General features: G+C 39.3%; 1 protein-coding gene across 2 annotated transcripts; it reads right to left on the reverse strand.

The window, feature by feature from the left end:
* Nucleotides 1-3,964: 3,964 nt before the first annotated feature.
* LOC133487054 (dual specificity protein phosphatase 19-like) lies at nt 3,965-11,110 on the reverse strand. Of its 2 annotated transcripts, XM_061793021.1 has the most exons (5): nt 10,971-11,110; nt 9,522-9,764; nt 8,958-9,004; nt 8,704-8,856; nt 3,965-4,607 (listed from the first exon to the last, which is right to left on the reverse strand). In XM_061793021.1, the coding sequence occupies exons 2-5, from the start codon at nt 9,742-9,744 to the stop codon at nt 4,392-4,394; spliced, it is 639 nt and encodes a 212-aa protein (XP_061649005.1). In that variant the 5' UTR covers nt 9,745-9,764; nt 10,971-11,110; the 3' UTR covers nt 3,965-4,391. The 2 variants fall into 2 exon arrangements, with proteins under 2 accessions (XP_061649005.1, XP_061649006.1); XM_061793022.1 differs by lacking the exon at nt 10,971-11,110 and having other exon boundaries at nt 9,522-9,810.
* Between the last annotated feature and the right edge of the window lie 6,951 nt (nt 11,111-18,061).

The raw sequence follows: 18,061 nt of genomic DNA on the forward strand, positions 1-18,061 counted from the left end.
AATCATTGCAAAATATATTAACATGCAGATTTTACACTGATTTACAATTAATTAATTAACCAATAAATTCACAAATAGTTATTTAAATATTTATTTTACCAATATTTTCATTTTTATTTAAAATCAATCAATTGAACTACTATTTATTGAGCTGAATTAATAAAATATTTCAAAAAAATAAAAAACCTCAGACATCATCAAGACTTTTCATCAAGATTTTTCAACAATTTAACATTTTAACTGACCCAAAAATTCTGGGAATTTACGGGGTCTGATAATAATAATAATTAAAAAAAAAAAAACGTTCATTATACCTACAAAGAAAAAAAACATCCCACTTTCAGGAGGGCCTGAAGGAACGCCCTCTTGAAACGGAAAAAGGGATATGTGGCGCCAACTGCTGGTCAAAGAGAGAGCGCTACCATCTTTTTTTTTCATTGCGATTTTTTTATTACATTTTTTGTTTTGCACTGAGATTTTTTTTTAACTAGGAATTTATTTGTTTCCATTAATTGTTTTTAATTTACTTTTTTTACGAGATATTTTTTCTTGACTATTTTCATTGAATTGTTTTGCTCGGGATTTCTTTTAATTGAGATTTTTTTCTATTGATTTTTCATTGGGACATATTTATTGTATTTATTTATTGAGAAATATAGATTTCCATTTATATTTTTAGGAATTACAAATCAGTATTTTTTTCAGGGATCGTTTTATAATTTAGAATTATTTAATTGGTATTTTCATTAATATTTGTATTAAATTTATTTGATGTATTTGACTTCATTGAAATTTTTAGTGATTTTTTTCCTCAAATTTTAAAGTTTCAATTTTTCATTCATTTTTTATTGAATTTGTCACAGATTTTCTTAATTGAGATTTTTCATTCATTTTTTTAAATCGATAGTTCTTTAAATGATTTCTTTCATGTAGATTTTTTTATTGTATGACATTTTAGTCTAGTTATCTTAATTGATTTCTTCATTGTCACTTTGATTTGTTTCCCCCCCCGTTAATATTTTTAGTTTGCAAGGAATAGTCATGGCAACCGCATGATTGCTCAGTCATAATTGCTGCTCTCTAATCAACACTTGAGAGACAATTAGCTTGTGTTTGTGTGTGTGTGTGTGTAATGTAGTCAGAAGAGTGTGTGCACAATTTGTGTTTATCTTCTGTGTCAATCACATTTAAAAAAGTTCAGTAAAAGTTGGAGACGAGCGTTTGACTCCACCAAACGCACGTGCACGACCGGTGAGGCCCCACGAGGCGCTAACATCTAACCTGTGCTCGGCGTGGCTGTGGTCACCGCTGTCTTGGGGTTCAGGCAGGAGCAGAAGGATCCCATGGTCGAGCGAAGGTCGGGGTGGCAACATACGCCGCGATCGTTTAGCAGTCCGAGCGTCGTCAATGCCGCCGATGCTGTCGCTCTCTAGAAGAGCCACAGGAAAAGGAGGAGGAGGAGGAAGGAGGTGTGCTCAGGGTGATATTATGGGATGTGTTTCCGCACAAAAAAACATTACCATAAATTTAAATGTTAAGAAAAAATACATTCGTAATCAAATATTAAACTGCACTGATGACATCGTGGTTGTTTACTATTTTTGCTTTGAAACCACAAGAACAACACTGGAAATTGGAAATGATCTGAAATATGCAAACAAGCTCATTATATAAGCACATAAAACTCAGCAAACTTCTTCAAGCGCCAATAAAACAATGACCAAACATTCTCAATTTGAACTTTTTGCCTCCTTGTGAAAACATTTGGAAATTGGCTCATTTCAATCCATTTAATTGGAATTCATTCAGTTATATTAGATTTTATATCAAATATTTTAATGAATGCAATAGTATTAACATTTAATTCCATTGTAATATTTAATTTTAGTGTACCGAATTTTATATTCATGCATGTGGTTTAAATACTGATTTTAACAATACATTTTATTTAATCATGTATTTAATATAAATACATTCTTTCATTTTAATGAATATATTGACACGTTGGATTTTACTTCACCGTGTTTCATTTTAGTTTGCTAAATTAAACGGTCGGTGGGCTAAAATTCCCCCAGTATTTTTAGTTAACATGCATTGTGTATATTTTTTATATATGTGTGTGTGTGTGTGTGTTTATATATATATATATATATATATATATATATATATATATATAGTTGTTACGGAAAATATTCAGACCCCCTTAAATTTTTCACTCTTTTTTATATTATGATGAAATTTTTGCAGATTTGTTAAAAAAGAACAACTGAAATATCACACAGCCATAAGTATTCAGACCCTTTGCTCAGTATTTAGTAGAAGCACCCTTTTGAGCTAATACAGCCGTGAGTCTTTTGGGGAATGATGCAGTTTTTCACACCTGGATTTGGGGATCATCTGCCATTCCTTCTTGCAGATCCTCTCCAGTTCTGTGTGATATTTCAGTTTTTCTATTTTAACAAATCTGCAAATCGGCAAAGATTTCAACAATTACGTTTTTTTTTCCTGTCAATATGGGGTGCTGTGAGTACATTAATGAGGAAAAAATTAACTTAAATGATTTTAACAAGTTGTCCGTGTCTATATGGGCCCTGCGATTGGCTGGCGACCAGTTCAGGGTGTAGTCCGCCTTTCGCCCGAAGTCAGCTGGGATAGGCTCCAGCGCCCCGCGACCCTAACCAGGATAAGCGGTGTTGAAAAGGGATGGATGGCTGCAATATAACAAAGAGTGAAAAATTTAAGGGGGTCTGAAAACTTTATATATATATATATATTTCATCAGATCATAATTCATCAGCAGGTAAAGGACAATGTAAATGTTAATAAGATGCTCGTAAGTACATTTTTTGAACGTAAACAAGCAAAGATTTACAATTTATTTCATGTTTAGTTTGCAATGATGATAAAATACACAAACGTGCCAATTATACGCATGAAACGACAGCAGAAAAACACAAATAATCAAAAATCAATCAAAAAATACACTAACAAAAACAACAACTGATTTGCAAAAAAATATAATTAAATAATAATAATAATAAGAATAATTTCCCTATTGTTGCAAAGTTAAAAACATTTATGATTTTTTTTTTTTAGGGGGGGGGGGGGGGGGGGGTTAAAAAACAGCGGTTTCAAATGAGCCTGACATACCGCCAAAAGCATATCGCTTGCCAGGAGATTGAGATCCACTGTATTTGTTTAAGGAGTAAACTATAGTTTTTTTTAGTTTTTTTTTTTATCCTTTTTCGGCTGTTAGGTCAAGTAGAAAGGAGGATCTGTATCCCTTTTACTGGATGCTGGAACAGTGCAGTGCCACTGTGAGTTTTTAAGCTGGCACTGTGGTTCTTTGTATTCTGATAGATTGTTATTGAAAATTTCAGTCGGATAGAACAAAGTTTCAAGGGGAGACACAAAAAAAAAGAGAGCGAAGTGAATGAAAAGATAACTAAATAATATAGGAAGAGAACACAACAAAACGTTTGTGCTTTAGGGCCACATTTGATTTTTAAAATGGGCACATAGGCAAATATGAGGTTTAAAAAAAAATTGTTAAAATTAGTATGTAAAACTGTTCATTTTAATAAAAAAAAATATGAATTATCATGTTTTTATGTTATAATTCATAAGGAATTGTTTTATTTTATTATAAATTTAATTCTACTTTATAAAACAATGAGTACATTATTAAATGTTTTACCATTTCATTTTATTATTCAAATCACTAAATTAACCAATTACTTTCTAAAAATATTGTACATATAAATGTATATGTAAATTTTTTTATCTTCGTAATATTTATTTTATTAACAATGAAGGAAGTAGACAATAGATTTGTTTATGTATATATTTTTTTAATATTATCAATGTTATTATTTTCAAAGAACAAATTAACCAAATATTTAATAAAAATATAAATGCATTTGTAAAATTGGTTAGTTACCAATTTATTTTCTTTTATTTGGACTAAATAAATCGACCAGTTATCAAAGCTGTAAAATTATTGATTTAACTAATATTTTCCATTATTATTATTCTTTTTTTTTTTACAATAAACCAATGAATTTGATTGAACTTAAAAAATTAACAAAAGAATTTCTAAACACTCACAAAATACTCTAAATTGGTCCAACAAATATGAGAGGACTCTGACTTGTGCAAATGTTCAGTGGATCTAAATATTATTTTAGATTATTATTAGTCGTATGAGACTCGAAGCCATTCTTTGTCCACCCTATGAAACAGCATCCTCTGATGGCAAAAACTTTTGATCATGTCATTGCGACTTGTGCCGTTTCTTAAATGTCCATTGAAGCAAAATGCTAAAGAAGTAATGGTGTGCTGCGACAAGGAAGAAGAAGAAGAAAGCTTCCCTCAGTCTTTTGCATTTTTGTTCACTGTTGGCTCCTGTCGGGGTTTGTTGTTTGCGCAGCATCCAAGTTCTTGAGCTGCTGCACGAAGCCCGGATTGGGGAAAGCGGCGGGTCGGGCAGCACGCACACACGCCAGGGCCGAGTCGAAGGACTGGTGCTGGTGGGACATCAGGTAGCCTATCACCACAGCCGGACCTCGGGACACGCCCGCGTTACTGTGGACCAACACCACGCCTTTCTGACGCGCAAACATTACATAAATTAGAAAGATGAACAATATAAGACACAAACACACTTCATTCCAGATGAGAGAGCATTTGTTGAGCATTTGCGCACGTCTCACAGTAACCATGTTTTGTTCCATTATGGCACAAATCAATCTTTGGTCCAGTAAATAAAGAAGGATGAAAATAATATCAGGGTGACAGCTGTAATGCTCCTCCCAGCCGTGCAGTCGATTCAAAATCAACATCAATTTCAAAGGTGAGTGAGTACCTTTACTTTATATGCATGCTTAAGAATATAGTATACAGTAAACATACTATAGGTTTAAGAGTATAGGAAACGTTTATAGAGGTTAATAAGAGTGTGGGAACGATAAGTGTGGGACTGGGGAGATTCATGCAGTTTAAAAATGTGTTTAAAAAAAACATGGCTGCCACATCATGGAAGTCACCTATTGCGGGGTGATACGGAATGAAAGCCCCGCAATAAACGAGGGATCATATATTGTTTCACATTTTGTCATAATATCTGTCATTGTTTTCTATTTTTGTCACATTGTGCCCTATTAGGTCACATTGGTGTCACATGTTACATTTGCATCACATTGTATCACAACTGTGTTACATGTGCGACATTTGTGTCACATTGTGTTCCAATTATGTGGAATAATGTGTTACATTTGTGTCACATTGTGCCATATTGTGTTATATTCATGTCAAATTAAGTCCCTTTACATTGTATTTGGGTCACATTGTGTTACATTTGCATCACATTGTGCCACATTTGTGTCACATTGTGTTAAATTTATGGAGTTACACTTTTGACAAATTATGTTATGTCACATCTTTGTTAAACTGTGCCACATTTGTGTGAAATTGTGTTACATTTGTGCCACATTGTGTTAAATTTAGTGTAACGTTGCAATTGTATCACATCTGTGCTAGAACTAAGTCAAATTAGGGCTGGGCTATTATGGAAAAAGTAATAATCACAATTATTTTGGATTGATATTGGTAACATGATTAATAAACACGATAATTCATTGATTCCAAAATGTAGTTATTTATTCAACTACCAAAACTCCACCTTAAATATAACTTAAAAGAACAACCAGAAAATAAATGAGCAACAACTAATAATATATTAAAACAATAGCAACAACAATAAAAACTATTTTAATAAATAAACAAATCAATAAAAATACCTGCTGGGCGCGCGTTGGCCTCTTAGTGGCAGGGCAGTGCATGAATGGATACACTTACATTAAGGCAGACAAAGTGGAAAATCTTATTCATATAACTCGTTTTTCACAGATTAGGAAGATTATATGCCCGTGAGTACTGCTACATCGCCAGTCTATAGGTGTCACTACCCCGTTTGTATGTTGTATGTTCCTTATTTTAAGGTAAATCCGTCTCGGGATGTCTGAGGCTAATTTTTGCTAGCCGGTCGATAGGGTTTTCCATTAAGTGCGAGCATTAAGCTGGCTATGTTTCCACCCTTATGTCTTGTATTTAAATATACAATGTGTGTAATATTTTTGTTGTGTGATTAGTTTTACAGTAAACTCAAACTGGGATGTCAATAAAAACCTTTAAGCACGCTCAGGGAGGGCATTTGTGTCACATTTGTGTCATATTGTGTTACATTTATGTCAGAAGGTGTGATAATTATGTCGCATTTGTGTTCCATTGTTTTACATTTGTATCACATGTTTGTCAAACTGTTAAATTTATCAATTATGTCAAATTGTGTGCGACATTTGTTACATCGAGTTACATTTGTCTCATATTGTGTTACACTTGTGTCTCATTTATATTACATTGTCTAACATTTGTATCAGATTTGTGTCACATTTTGTTACATTTGTGTTACGTTGTGTAACATTTGTGTCACATCTGTGTCACACCTGTGTCACATTGAGACACATTTGTGTCACATTTCTGTTACGTGTGTAACATTGTGTTACATCTGTCACATTGTGGTATATTTGTGTCACATTTGTGTCACAATTGTGTTATTTTATTATCATCTGTATCACACTGTGTAACATAACATTTATGACACAATTATGACTAATTCGGAATAAACTGTTCAACAGAATCATCCAAACTTTGAACAACAACAGAAAATGTAGTTGAACGTCGGACTCGGAATGTCAATCACTTTTAGCCCCGCCTCTGCTCAGCACAGCCAACCAATTACAGACAGAAGATGTTGCCATGACAATGCTAGTGAGGTTCATTACCGTCCAGATGGCCTGCCGAGTAATCAGAGCCGCTTTTCAAAGTAAGAGCGTCGATTTGATGAAGGCTGGAGTTACCGCAGAGTACACACTTCATAATTAAAGCACATTTCCTGTAAGCAAAGACGCCCCATAGCCAACTAATGAGTGTGCGTGTGTGTGTGTGTGTGTGTGTGTGTATGCGTGCATGGTGTCATGTTCAGGTGCATGTGATCTGCATGCTAATCAATAAAACAGGAAGCAGAGGTTGCTGCATTATTGACGTGTCACATCCACACGCTCGCCCATAATCCATTGCAAGTGCACCATTGTGGAGACACAACAGCGATACATGCGGAAGAGGACGTCACCTTTCTGCCACCAAATTGTCACATGTGCAGGGCGCATGTCAAAGGACACACCCTTGTTGCGCCAAAACGCCCAGCTTGTGGCAGACCGGTCTGCCAAATTAGCAAACATGCGGAGCAAGCCTTGTGCTTGCACAAAAATCAAGCTACGACAGTTTCTGCACTCCGCCGCAGATCCGCTGTCTACGAAAATAGAGCCTATTGTGTTTTTTTGTGTAACAAGTTGTTACATATGTTACATCTAGGGTTATATTTATGCCATTTTTTTGCATTACATGTCCAGAACACTGTGTTACATTTACGGCACATTGCATTACATTTTGATATACAGTATGTGTCATTTTTTTACATTGCGTTACATTTTGATAAAAATGTGTCATATTTTTGTCACATTGGGTTATGTGTGTGTCCCATTCTGATACATTTGTGTGACACCGTTCAAATAGGGGTATTGGGGCTATTGTATAACAGATCTTTGTTTCCAAGAGAAAAAAAAGCTGATTTTTCTATTGGAAAAAAAAAAAGCAAACAAAACAAAAACAAGGTTTTGGAGCAGAAAAAAAAAATATATATATATATATACACATACGGCACAGTGGCCGACTATATATATAGAGAAAACCCATGCAGGCACGGGGAGAACATGCAAACTCCACACAGGCAGGGATTAAACCCCGGTCCTCAGAACTGTGAGGCAGACCCTCTAACCAGTCGTCCACCGTGCCGCTTAAAATTATATATTTTTTAAAAAAAAGTCTATTTAATTCTAGAAAATAACTTAATAATTTTGTAATTTTAACAAGTGACTAGCAAACTTCCCAGTACCATCAAGTTAAATGAAGAAGAAAATCGGAACATTCCAAGAAAAAAAAGTTACAATAATGTCCATGTGGATACATCATTTATTTTGACACTTGTGTGACAATATACACTATCATCTATGATGCATTATTTCCTATGTAAAAAAGGTGTTTGAAAAAAAATACTGTAGTTTTTACTTTGTTGGTACGTGACTGGCTTTGGGACAACTTCTTTTCATCCATCCATCCATTTTCTGAGCCGCTTCTCCTCACTAGGGTCGCGGGCGTGCTGGAGCCTATCCCAGCTGTCATCGGGCAGGAGGCGGGGTACACCCTGAACTGGTTGCCAGCCAATCGCAGGGCACATAGGAACAAACAACCATTCACACTCACAGTCATGCCTACGGGCAATTTAGAGTCTCCAATTCATGCATGTTTTTGGGATGTGGGAGGAAACCGGAGTACCCGGAGAAAACCCACGCAGGCACGGGGAGAACATTCAAACTCCACACAGGCGGGGACGGGGATTGAACCCCGCACCTCAGAACTGTGAGGCTGACGCTCTAACCAGTCGCCCACCGTGCCGCCACAACTTCTTTTGCACATAGCTTAATGTTATGTATATGAAGAATGTGTGTGTGTGTGTGTGCGCGCGCATGCGTGTGTGTGTGTGTGTGTGTGTGTATGGACTGGCAGTGACCTGAGCAGCTGAGTTACCTCGTGTCGCGCCTGCTGGATGAAGTGACAGCATTCTTTGAGATACGGAAGAAGGGGTGTGTCCGGATGGTCCAGGATGCTTAGCGTCTTGTAGATGAAAAGATCGGGAAACACGTTATCCACCCCAAACGCCACATTCAGGATGTGAGACACCTAACCACGTGTACACACAAGGTCTTAAGAAACAACACAACAACACGACATCTGAACCAAAACAGCACAAATGTGGATTACGTCAGAGGAAGGCAACTCACCTTGTATTTCCTCAGTGTGCTGAAGTCATGTGCAGCATCCTGACAACCTGCACACACGGACACACACAGCCACACAGTTACATTTGTGTCACATTATGTACCATTTGTTGCATTGTGTTACACTGTATCAGTTGATGTTACATGTGTTATGTTGTGTCAATTTATATGTATTAAATGTGTGTGACAGTGTTGTGTTGTATTACATTGTTATGGATTTTTACATTTGTGTCACATTTGAGTTATGTCGTATTTCATTTGTGTTACATTGCATCACAATTGTTACGTTTGAGGTACATTGTTACATTTGCGTCTCATTGTGTTAAAAGTGTTACGTTGTGTTGGATTGTTACAGTTGTTTTAAATTGTGTTGTATTTCTGTTACATTGTGTTGGAATGTTGCCTTTGTGTCGCATTGTCTTACATTGTCTTCAATTTGTGTTACAGTTGCGTTATGTTCGAGTCACATTGGGTTATCTTGAGTCCAATTATTACATTTATGTCACGTTTGTTATATGCGTGTTATATTGCACGCGCGTTTGTCAGCGTACAGTAATAGCGACTCACCCAGCAGCAGGTCGGGTTTGATGACGCCCACCTGGAGGTCCCAGGAGGTGTCAGGGACGTACCCCAGTGCCATCTCTGGGGGTGTGGGGTCCTCCACCACCGTAACAACGGAACCTTTCCAGGTCTCGATGATGCGGCGACCGCTCAGCGATGTCACGCGAGTGCACTGACGCTTCAGACTCGTGCGCGAGAAACTCCGGATCTCCTGTGCCAGGGACTGCATGACCACTATACGTACGACTTCTGAAAGGAAGTGAGACAGAAAACCAATGTGGATGGGTTTGGACCATCCACCAATCGATCGACCAATTGAACCTCAATGTTCTGTACAGAGTCCCCTCTTTTGTCACATTTTGTGCTGTTTTTACCAACAGTTTGAAAGCACAGTAGTGACATTTACAGGACTTAAGTGGAACTACACTCATTAGCTTTAGCCCCTTTTAAACTTTCTTCCTGGCTCATTAGCCTATGGCCGGCACTTATTTGTCTGTCACTTTCACATATACAGTATCTTGCCGAAGCTTGACGTTGTGCATAGACAACAGCCGCTACGGCTTCACACTTTCAGAGACTTGGGACAGTAACACTTGCTTTCCACAAAGACGGGGCCAGGTGTACCTCAAAATTTTGTACAGACTTCCCTTTTTTTGTCACGTTTGGTGTAATTTTTACCAACCACTAACGAAGCAACAGGTAAGTGCAATAGCAACATATATGGAACTCAAGTGGAATAGCAAACCCTCAAATGTACAGTGTGAGTATTTTACTCACTAGCTTTAGCCCCTATAAAACCGTCTTCCCAACATACACTATCGCTCACTAAGGTGTACCTTAAGGTTTTGTACTGAGTACCCCTTTTGTCCCACTTTGTCTTTTTTTTTTACTATCTGCAGACTAAGCAACAGTTTGAAAACTGACGAGACATTTACAGGACTGAAGCGGAATGGAAAAAACTCAAGCAGTGTGACTACTTGTTAGCTTTAGCCCTCAACACACGGCCTTACTGGCATATCCCCTCTGATGCATTGTCTCTAAGGTGTACCTCAAGGTTCTGTACCAAGTACCCTTTTTGTCCCACTTTGTGTTTTTTTTTAAATTTTATTTATTTTTTACCAATTACGAACCAAGAAAAAGTTTGAAAACACACTACAGACATCTACAGGGCTTAAGTGGAATGGCAAGCACTCAAACAGTGTGACTAGGAAGCTTGTTGGCTTCCATACTGCCTTCCTGGCATATCATCTCTAATGCAATGGGTCTCTACGGTGTACCTCAAGGTTTTGTAGAGTCCACTTTTTTCCTACTTGTTGCTGATGTATTTTAACTCGAGAAGCTCACTTGGCATAATTAGTGCCACCCACAGGTCAGACCTTATGTTAGAGAGAATTCTGGGAACATTTAAAGACAATTGTTGCTGACATATCCAAAGTCATAAACAATTTGACGTACCTGATTATGTTTGTTCCAGTCTTTCACTAAAGTCCCACTACTGGCAAACAGTGCGGGATCAATGGTCCACTTGAGAGCCCCTAAAAAAAAGAGACGCACTTGTTCACGTCCACGGTCCAGTTTCTGCGACTTGTCCACATTCAGGAGCAGTACTCAGCCCCAAGTGTTGGACGTGAAGTGTAAGTGCTGGTGTGTCACTTGACACCGTCTCTGCACTGACAATGACAACTAACACAACAAACGACAGACACAAGTGACACAACACAAAAAAGTGTACCTAAATTAAGTGGCCACTTACCATTTTTTGTGTTCCAGTTATGTAAATGGATTGGAATTTAGTCACATTGTTACCTTTGTGTACATTGGTGTTATGTTGTATTAAATTCCACTTATTTTGTTAAACACAGCAGCTGTGTTGCGTTTGAGATACATTGTTACATTCGTGTCACAAGAGTGTTACATTGTGTTATACCAGTTGTATTCAATTCTGGGAATTTGAGTAACGTGTAAAAACATTAAATTGGGTTGCAATAGTTATGATGTCTTATGATGTGTATTAGTGGACAATTTTGTATGACATACACTAACGAATTGCTGTAAATTTATGGTGAATTTACAACAGTATGTTACTGTATTTCATCCATCCATCCATCCATTTTCTGAGCCGCTTCTCCTCACTAGGGTCGCGGGCATGCTGGAGCCTATCCCAGCTAACATCGGGCAGGAGGCGGGGTACACCCTGAACTGGTTGCCAGCCAATCGCAGGGCACATACAAACAAACAACCATTCACACTCACAATCACACCTACGGGTAATTTAGAGTCTTCAATTAATGCATGTTTTTGGGATGTGGGAGGAAACCGGAGTGCCCGGAGAAAACCCACGCAGGCACGGGGAGAACATGCAAACTCCACACAGGCGGGGCCGGGGATTGAACCCGGGTCCTCAGAACTGTGAGGCTGACGCTCTAACCAGTCGTCCACCGTGCCGCACTGTATTTCATATTAATTAATTTAAAAAAATACAATATTGTTAAATGGTCATCCTTGCAGGTCAATTAACAGTTAAATTAGACATGTAACAATAACAGTAAATAACTAATTTAATAGCATAACAAACAAGGGACACCCTCCCGCCCTCGGGCTGGGTGGGGACTGGCTGCATTGTGGGCCCTGCTGGTTGGGGGGGGGGGGGGGGGGGGGTCAGGCTCTCCTGGGGCTGGGGTGGGGGGGTTTGCTTATTGGGTCCCTGCGGCCTTCACCGGGTGGCCAGTTGTCAGGGCGCCTCGGTGGGGCCGCCGGACCGCCCTGGGTTCCTCGGTGTGGTACGTGCAGGCACAGCAAATAGGGGACACTTCTATCAGTCTATCATGCGAAACGGTGTCAATTCACTTGCATGTGTCCGCAGGCACACACCCCTGGGACTCTTCCGCTGGGTGTGGAGCCACTCACTTATTGCGACAAATAACTCATGAATATGCGAATTGCTTGGGTATCCCCCTCACTCACACTCTCCTCCTATAGATTTATAATTTACATAGTCAATCCCACCACACTTCAGTTGTCCTGTATGCTTCTTCTCCTGTCCTTATCCTGTTCTAGCTTGTCCTGTCCTTCCTTCACAGGGTGTAGCACTACAGCCCCATGCAACACTCATATCTAATGTTTCATTGTTATAGCTATGTAATGATTTACTTTTCTCATCCTGTTTACAGTTAGTGCTTTGTCTTTTGTCTTCGTTTCTCTCTCCCCTCTAGAAACTTTGCTCTGTTCGACTGATCGATTCGGATTCTCAATAAACATCAATTATAATACTAAGAAACCACAGCGGTAGCTTCCAAACTCCACTGTGACACAGTAAAACTGTTCCGGCATAAAAGGGATACAGATCCTCCATTCTGCTTGACCTAACAGCTGGACAGGACCAAAACAAAACATGAACAAACTGTAATTTAACAGTATAATAATTAATAATAGTTTCTTTTGTTTAACCAGGTAAGCCAATTGAGAATTGAGTTTCTCATTTACAATGCCGACCTGAAGGCAATTTAGGGTTCCGTGTCTTGCCCAAGGGTGCTTAAACGGCAGACAGTCGGAGCTGGTATTCAAACTGCTGACTCTTTAGTCGGTGGATGGCTGGGTCTGAGCAACAGTCACCAATGTATTTTCTTTCAAGTGATGGAAGTAGGCACCATCATCCCTTCACATGCCCAGATTCATCAGCATCTTGCTGATGACTGAGGTCTTATGTCTTAATTTTGGTGGCAACACTTAGTAATTAGTCAAAGTTCTCACGCTACTCATTTTTTTGTCATTCAAACCAGAAGAAGAATTCCAACAGGACTTACTCTATGAAGAAACAGTAACATACTGGCTGGCATATGCTGTCAAATTACCATAACCCACAGTCATCCCACTATCGTGTACTGTAGTCCAAAATACAGTAGTCCTGAATACTGTTAAAATAACTAACATTCATCATTACCTTACAGTAATATACTATAATCCAAAATACATTTACAGTCAAAATAAACTACGAACACTCATTGTTAAATTAGAATAACACACTGTAATCCATAATACAGTAATACCATATATTGTTAAAATAAATTATGATTGATGTACTGTTACATTACACTGACAAACTGCAATCTATAATAAAGTGGACTGTTAAAATAAATTACGGTAGATGCACTGTTAAATTGGAATAATGATGTAATCCAAAATACTGCACTATACTGATAAAATCTAATTACAGTAAATGCACTGTAAAGTAACTAAATTACTGGCGTCCCTGCTGCCAGTACTTTACAGTCTTTTTACAGTGAAATTATTTTAGAGTATAGCATTACATGATGCACCTAAAGAAATGACCACTTTATGTATATTATTAAATATTTATGAACAATACAGACAAATGAAAGGGATTCATGCTCATATGGGCACATATGAACTACTGCATATGCGAGGATGTGTCAGTGTTGATTGTCACATGCTTGGTTGTAGATAAAGGACAATAAAGGCATGCAGTTACGGGAAATATCCACTAGAGGCCGCCACATTCTCACTTTACACCAGTGGAACCTGAAGGAAAATCTGAAACGCAACTCTTGACAATTAATGACAATAACATCATAACAAAATGAAAACACTTGTTAAAATATGATGATGACAACGTTATGAACTATTGCTGCTTAACCAATATTAAGTCCAGTTGAACCGAAATGTAGCTACTTCATTTTCTGTAAATATTAACACAAGTTACTCAATGAAAGACGTTTGAAAGATAAACACAATGGAGCCTTGCACATGCTATTGTGCTTCATTGTGTCACTCTGTTTTATTTGTGTCACATTGTGTCACATTTGTGTTACACGGCGTCATAACGTGCTACACTTGTCATGTTGTGTTGTGGTTCTGTTACATTGTATCCCACTGTGTTACATTTGGTTCACATTTTTGTTCCAGTTTGAGATTGTGTCACATTTAGTTACACGTACAGTATGTCATACTTGTGTTAAGATTGTGTTACACTGTCAAATTGTCCCACTGCTTTGTGTTAGTGATACATCTCCTGGATGTGGTACGAAGCTCGCGTGCGTGTGCACATGCGTCAGTGCGTGTGTGTGCGTGTGCAGCTGTGCTCGTATTTATATTGGAAAAGATTCTGGTAGTTTCCGAGAATATTTTAGTGCGGCGAAAAAAGAGCCAAAGCAACACTTTTTTTTTGCCTTTAATTGGACCTTTCCATGCCCTTGACACAGGCGCGCGCCCGCGCGCACACACACACACATTTTCGTCACGGCCATGCTAGTTGTGTACTTGTGCTTGTGTTGTCCTACTAAATGCACTTAATCAGAAGAAGGGCTTTCGCGGAGGAGGAGAAGTAGGAGGAGGAAAACATAAATGTCGTGTTGATAAGATCCTCACGACAAACGCACACATTCACACACACGAGAGGAGGCAAAATGAAGGAATGAAGGAAGGATGGAAGGACAAGAAAGTGCTGACGGACTCCCTTCTGTGTGTTGACACATGAGTCAGAAAACCCACTGCGTGCGTGCGTGTGTGCGTGCGTGTGCATGTGTGCCTGTGTGTGTTGGCAGTAAGTCAACCCAAACACGAGAAGCTGCTGCTGCAACATCTGACAACCATTACTTCTATCACACGCACACACTCACACACGTACACAGACACACACTTTGGAGCGTCATCCCACTTGGTAGGAAGACTAACAGAACAGAGGAGTTTATGCACTGGGGGTTCAAAGTTGACTCAGTCAGTCAGTAAAGGATGAGATACTGTACATATATGGGTGAGGGCTGCAAAGCATGCTGGGAAGCGGAGTTCTCTAATGATTGAATGATGTGGGACAGTTCGCTGGTAAAGCTCTACTCACTAGTTTCCTGTTCACCTTTGACTCTAGCAGGATGTTTTATCAAAAACAAATAAAACATTTTCAGGACACCTAAGTGCAACACGAAGCCTCAGAGGAGAAGTCACGTACCTGAGGTCCTGGTCCTGGTCGCTTCGGGTCCACATTGTGTTGCATTTGTGTTAAATTGTGTCGCATTTGTGTTTTGTTGTTTTGTGTTACACTGTCTCGTATTTGTGCTCCGTCTTCTTATTGTGTTGCATTATATCATATGAATATTACATTGTGTTGCATTTGTGATATATTGTGTTGAATTTATGTTACATTGTTTCCTATTTGTGTAACATGTGTCACATTCTGCCGTTTTCGTTAGATTTTGCCATGTGTCGTATTTGTGTTACATTGTTTAATTGTGTTACTTTGGGCTGTATTTGTCCTGTGTCGTGTTACACGTCACATTGTGTCATAGTTCTGTTAGATTGTGTTTTATTAATTTACATGTATTTATTTTTCGACAATTTTGCTCAATTGTCAATAAATAAATCAATTGTACCGGCATTACCACATTACTGGTAACCTTTTACTCCTCGGTGACTGTGCTTTTATGTTTTTATGTCAATTGACTGTCTGTTGTCGTACTTGAGCAGCTCCAACTACCGGAGACAAATTCCTTGTGTGTTTTTGACATACTTGGCAAATAATGATGATTCTGATTCTTATTTGTTATTATATTATTGTTTGTAATATTGTGTTTTGTGTAGGGCACTTTGTTACAACTGTGGTTGTTAAAGTGCTCTCGATACTGAGTTGCGTGACGTGTCAGATTGTGTTGTGTTTCTGTTTTTTTCCTGAATTTGTGTTACTTTGTGTCATGTTTGTTGCATTGTGTCAGATTTTTATGTTGTTTCACATTGTGTCATATTTCTGTCACATTGTGTTGTGAAGCCATAACTCAATTATATGTGTTTCTATTGTGTTGTGTGGCTGGAGTGTGAAGAGTTAAAATCCAGAAGCTTTGACAAAAGTCCTCTCGGGTTTCCCATGACTGGAAGTGATTATTCGATACTTTAATCAAAAACACATCCATCACACGTCTGCACTCCTTTTACATCCATCATTCATCCCCGATTACTTTGCTCTCGTCTCGTTACACAAAATTTATGACACATTATTAGCATTTACACCAAACCTAAATGAAATGACTGACTTTCATCCTCAGCAAGAGGGAGGAAAGAAGGGAGAAAAAGAGGAAGGAGGTGAAAGGAAGAGATAAAGAGAGCTGGTTATGGGGGAGGGAAGAGGAGAGGCGGGAGAAGGAGGGGTGAGGAAGAGAAGGGAGGAGGCTTGGGGAAAGGAGAGGAAGGACGAGAATGAGGTTGAAAAGGAAAGTTGGATAGAAGTGATGAAGATTAGTGAAGGGTAAGCATGAGTGAGGAGAGTTGAGAGGAGGGAGGCAGGGATGGTTGAGCATGAAGGAGAGATGGACAGGAGGGGGATGTGAGTGAGGAAGAGGAGAAGGGTTGATGGGATGTGGGAAGGAAAAAAGGGATGAAAGTGCTGATGACAAGAGAACGAAGTAGGCAGGAAGATGAGGGTGGGGGATAGGGGATGGAAGAAGGGATGAGGATGGTGAAGTGAAAAAGAGGAGGAAAAGAAGGAAGAGACAGGTTGGAAAGATGGAAAGAAGGGAGGAACCGGTGAGGACGAGAAGGGGAGTGGAAGGAAGAAAGGTGAGGAAGAAGAGGATTGGATGTGGGTGAAAGGGAGGAAGTCAGAAGGGAGGGGTGAGGAAGAGAAGAGTTGGGCAGGGGGCAGAAGAGGAAAAGATGAAGAACAGAGTGAGAAAGACGGGTGGAAAGAAGGGAGACAGCAAGAGAGGAAGTAGGAAGGGACAAGAAAGAGGAGAGTTGACAGGGACATGAAAGGAAAAGAACTAGGGAGGAAGAGGAAGGAGGTGTGAGAAAGAGGAGCGTTGGAAATGAGGGGAAAGAAGAGAGTGATTGTGGAAAAAAGGGGAGGAAGAGAAGAGTTGGATGGGGTGTGGAATGGGGAAGGAAGGGAGAGAGGAAGATGAGAAGAAAGGGAAAGTGAAAAGCAGAAGAGGGAGGAGTGAGGAAGAAAAGAGGTGACTGGGACAAGAACGGAAAAGAAGATGAGAGTGGGGAAAGATCGGAGGAAAGTGCTGAGGAAGAAAGTAAGAGTGGACAGAAGGGGGGGGGGTGAGGAGGCAGAAGAGGAGTGTTGAAAAGGGCAAACAGGGTAGGAAGGGTTAAGGAGGAGACCTGGATAGGAGGGGGGGAAAGAAGGACAGAAGGGGTGAGGAGGGACGTGAACAAGAGTGGTGCGGAAGAAGAGGATTGGACGGGGGGAAAAAAGGACAAAGAAGGAAGGGGTGAGGAAAAGGAGGGAAGAGTTGAACAGGAGGGGGAAGATTAGATAAAAAAAGTGAGAATAAAGTGAGAGAAGCAGGGAGGAAGAAGAGGGTTGGAAAGGTAGAAAGACAGAAGGGACACTGTGAGGAAGAGGAGGAAAGTTGGATGGGAAGATCTGGAGAAAGAAGGGAGATGAGCAGAGGGGGGAAATGAATGGAGGAAGGGTGGAGAGGTGAGAAAGAGCGGAGTTGACAGGGAGAAGAAAGGAAAGGCGGGAGGAAGAGGAGGGTGGGGGGGAAATGGAAGAAAAGAGCAGAGAAAGACAGGAAGAGTGGACAGAAGGG

The sequence above is a fragment of the Phyllopteryx taeniolatus genome, chromosome 12 (assembly GCF_024500385.1).
Source record: "Phyllopteryx taeniolatus isolate TA_2022b chromosome 12, UOR_Ptae_1.2, whole genome shotgun sequence".
Classification (NCBI taxonomy): domain Eukaryota; kingdom Metazoa; phylum Chordata; class Actinopteri; order Syngnathiformes; family Syngnathidae; genus Phyllopteryx; species Phyllopteryx taeniolatus.